Source organism: Wolffia australiana, chromosome 15 (assembly GCF_029677425.1).
Source record: "Wolffia australiana isolate 7733 chromosome 15, ASM2967742v1".
Classification (NCBI taxonomy): domain Eukaryota; kingdom Viridiplantae; phylum Streptophyta; class Magnoliopsida; order Alismatales; family Araceae; genus Wolffia; species Wolffia australiana.
In genome coordinates this window covers 1372179-1376196 of record NC_135849.1, presented here as the reverse complement: position 1 = coordinate 1376196, position 4018 = coordinate 1372179, and the positions used below count along the sequence as shown (strand labels likewise).

Genomic DNA, 4018 nt, shown 5'->3' with positions numbered 1-4018 from the left:
CGGGAATTTCCCCTCACTACAACGGGATTATGAAGAAGGGAAGTACGAGAGAAAATGTGAAAAGTACGAGAGAAGGGAAGTACGGGATTATGACTGAAGATGGCGTGACATTACCCGGAGTATCTAAATCCGGGTGTGCGCGTCGTCACCTTGGCTTGCCGTGCGGGTTGGACACGAGTTGGCGGCGATGTCGATGACGATGCTGACTCCTTAGATGCTGATCCTAGGGTCGTAGGCTGTGTCGCGCCATCAATCCCCCCAGGGTTGGAAGAACTCGACTCCGGCGAGTCTAGGTGGATGAATGGCTGCGGCTGGAGCAGATCCGGCCGAAGGCGATGGAGCTCGTCTTCAGATATCCAGGTGTCGTCTGCATTGGTCCATCCCACCCACCGCACCAGGAACCTCCTCGATACCTCTTCCCCTACATATTCAATTATCTCCTGTAGTACGCAATCGATTGCCTCGTGCCAATCGGGTGAAATAACCGGGGGAGTGGTCACGGCAAACTCACTCACATCGATTGGGTCTAGAGAGGCTGAGGCTGGAGCCAGGTCCGCCACATTGAACGTGGAGCTTATTCCCCCCTTAGGAGGAATCTCGACGATGTAGGCGTTGTCGCCTGCTCTTCGGAGGATCGGGAACGGGCCGGCGCTGCGAGCGTGCAGCTTAGTGGTCGTCCCGGAAGAGTATCTCTCCGGCCTGAGTCTAACCATCACTAAGTCTCCCACGTCAAAGACTCGGGGTCGGCGGTGCAAGTTGGCAGCTTGCTTGTACAATGCATTTTGTTGTGTGATCCTATCATGGATGCATTGATGCAATGCATAAATATGCTGGGCGAATACAAAACTGTCTTCTGACACCCTTACATTAGGGTCTACGGGAGCTAGGTCTAGCGCGCGACGGGGGGCCTGGCCATAGGCGATCTCAAAGGGGCTCAACCCGGTGGTATGGTTCATCGAGGAGTTATAAGCGAACTCTGCGCGAGGGATGATCAAGTCCCATGTCACGAGGTGTTCGCCAACCAGGGAACGGAGCAGGTTGCCTAAACTTCGGTTGACGACCGCGGTCTGACCGTCGGTCTGCGGATGGTAGGTAGTCAAAAATTTGAGCTTTGTGCCGAGGAGGCTCCACAAAGTCTTCCAGAAGTATCTTGTGAAGCGTATGTCTCGATCGGACAAGATCGAAGCTGGCAGGCCGTGGAGGCGCACAATCTCTCTAAAGAACAATTGTGGGACCTTCGTGGCATCTGAGGTCTTCGCGCATGGCACGAAGTGCACCATCTTCGAAAATCTATCTACGACTACCATGATAGAGTCGTGTCTTCTCGTCGTCCGAGGTAATCCCAAGATGAAATCCATGCTCACATTGTCCCAGGGGCGCTTGGGCGTTGGTAGCGAGGTGTACAAGCCATCGCTCATCTTGACCTATTTGGCCAAGGCACAGACGCGGCATTGGGCAACTATATTGCCGACATCGCGTTTTAGCGAGGGCCAGTAGAATTGGTATTCTACGGCCGCAATGGTCTTGTCGCGGCCGAAGTGGTCACTAAGACCTCCGACGTGACATTCCCAAGTGAGGAAGTCACGAAGAGACGTGTGTGACAAGCATAACCTGTTCCAATAGAAAAGGTAGCCATCGGTGATGACATAGTCCCGGTGATCATGGGACCGGCCTCGTCGAACTTCGGCAATGATGGGGCCAAAATCGGGGCAGTTATCGTATCCTTCTCGGATGGTCTCGAATCTGAGGACCGTCACTTTCATGGCATTTAGCACGTGGGCTCTTCTACTGAGCACGTTAGTGACGATGTTGTCCTTGCCCTTCTTGTACTTGATGACAAATGTGTAGTCCTACAGATACTCGACCCACTTGGTGTGTTGGTCGCTCAACTTCTGTTGTGAGTGCAAGTACGTGAGTGCCTCGTGGTCCGAGAAGAGTACAAACTCCATGGACAAGAGATAGTGTCGCCAATGTTTGAGTGCCTGGACGATGGCGTAGAACTCCTTGTCGTAGGTGGAGTAGCGAAGCTTGGCGTCGTTCAGCTTTTCGCTAAAGAACTAGACGGGATGGCCTTCCTTACTGAGGACGCTATCAATCCCGATGCCTGAAGCGTCACAAGTAACCTCAAACACCTTTCCAAAGTCGGGTAGGCGGAGTACGGGTGCCTGAGTCATCATGAGCTTGATCTGCTAGAAAGCTCGTTCTGCGGCCGACGTCCAAGTAAACGGCTGCATCTTGAGACAGCCGGTGATGGGAGCCGTGATGGAACTGAAGTTCTGTTTGAATCGTCGATAGAAAGTCGCGAGTCCGATGAAGCTCCGAACATCGTGGAGATTGGCGGGTGACGGCCACGACGTGATGACCCGGACCTTCTCCGGGTCTGCTGCGAGGCCTTGAGCGGAAACGATAAACCCAAGAAAAGCAATCTCCGAGGTGACGAAGCTACATTTCTTAGGATGCGCATATAGCTGTTCACGTCTAAGGACGATACAAACCTGCCGGAGGTGGTCGAGACACTCCTCTGTCAATCGACTGTAGATGAGGATATCATCGAAGTAGACAACGACAAACCTCCTGATGAACGCACGAAGTACCTCATTCATGAGGCGCTAAAAGGTACTCGGCGCATTGGAGAGACCGAATGGCATAACTCTCCACTCATATAACCTGTCCTTTATCTTAAAGGCGGTCTTCCATTCGTCACAAGAATGAATCCGAACCTGATGGTATCCACTCCGTAGATCTATCTTCAAAAAGATAGTAGATCCGGACATCATGTCGAATAGGTCTTGTACGCGCGGAATGGGAAAATGGTACTTGACCATTATCTTGTTGATGGCACGAATATCGCAGCACATGCGCCACGTGCCATCCTTCTTCGTGGCTAGGAGAGCAGGAACTGTGCACGGACTAAGGCTCTCCTGGATGAGACCCTTCTCTAAGAGATCCCGGAGCTGTCGTAATAATTCCACGTACTTCTGTGGCTCCATGCGGTAATGGGGCAGGTTCGGCAATGTCGTGCTGGGCACGAGATCAATCGCGTGCTGAATGTTACGCATCGGGGGTAACCCACCGGGTAACTCATCCGGGAAGGCGTCGCCAAACTCTGATACGAGGGCTTCGATCTCGGGTTGTCGAGGTGCTACAGGCGGATCGGTGGGGATGTCGAGGGTGATGGCGAGGCACAACAGCGTGTCGTCTCCCTTGCGGCCCAAGTCTTGGGTGAATAAGGGCCCTCGAACGACCACTAGCCCAGCGGGTTTGGTCATGGCCGGCTTGTTCGCCGTCTTCATGGTATATAGGTACCATGTAACCTGTCGTCCCTAGTACATGAATGAACACGTGTTCGTCCGCCCGACTAGAGTGATGCCGTGGTCATATAGCCAAGGACGGCTCAGGATGATGCTCCCCACTTTCATGGCGAGTACGTCGCAGAGGACGCTCTCATCGAAGGCACTCACTTTCAATGGAATGCGACATTGATGCTTCACTGGTAGTGAAGAAGCGTCTATCGACAAGACGTCGTAGGGAGTTGGATGATCGATAGCGGTCAACCCTAGTCGGGTAACCATCATATCGGAGATAGCGTTGATGCAACTACCGCTGTCCACGATCAGCTTACACACCTTGTCGTTGATCTTGACATAGGTGTAGAAGATCGCGGTGCGGAGGGCCGCATCTACCCATGGTTCCGGCTTTGGCTCTGTCGAAAGGGGCCTAGCGGGTGGCGCGACCCGCGGTGATGACCGCACTCTACTCGTGCCGGGTGTGTCGACATCGATATTGGCCAATGGTCGGTCGACCGATCAGGGCATGGGGTGAGAGATCGCTCGTGGTTCGGTGATCTGTATGTACCCGGCCTGTCCGTCAAGTTCCTCATACTCGAGGGCGAATTCCTCATCGCCATGATAATGATCGTCTTGTGGGGTTTCCACGCCATCTAATTGGTCAGAGTCGACGTCTCCGACATCGATCAGAAGTGCCATCGTGGGCATTGGTTGGCCTGATGCCCTCTTCC

General features: G+C 53.5%; 1 protein-coding gene across 1 annotated transcript; it reads right to left on the bottom strand.

Annotated features, from left to right (window-relative positions):
• Positions 1–1424: 1424 nt before the first annotated feature.
• On the bottom strand, positions 1425–3293 carry LOC144713115 (uncharacterized). The gene is made up of 4 exons (XM_078587610.1): positions 2866–3293; positions 2325–2574; positions 1983–2057; positions 1425–1850 (listed from the first exon to the last, which is right to left on the bottom strand). The coding sequence occupies exons 1-4, from the start codon at positions 3291–3293 to the stop codon at positions 1425–1427; spliced, it is 1179 nt and encodes a 392-aa protein (XP_078443736.1).
• Between the last annotated feature and the right edge of the window lie 725 nt (positions 3294–4018).

Coding starts and splice junctions, on each gene's coding strand:
- LOC144713115 (XM_078587610.1), bottom strand. CDS start 3,293: ATGAAGACGGCGAACAAGCCGGCCATGACCAAACCCGCTGGGCTAGTG. Junction 2,575..2,865: donor GCCACGAAGAAGGATGGCAC/GTGGCGCATGTG, acceptor TGCGTTCATCAG/GAGGTTTGTCGTTGTCTACT. Junction 1,851..1,982: donor AGTTCTACGCCATCGTCCAG/GCACTCAAACAT, acceptor GAGTATCTGTAG/GACTACACATTTGTCATCAA.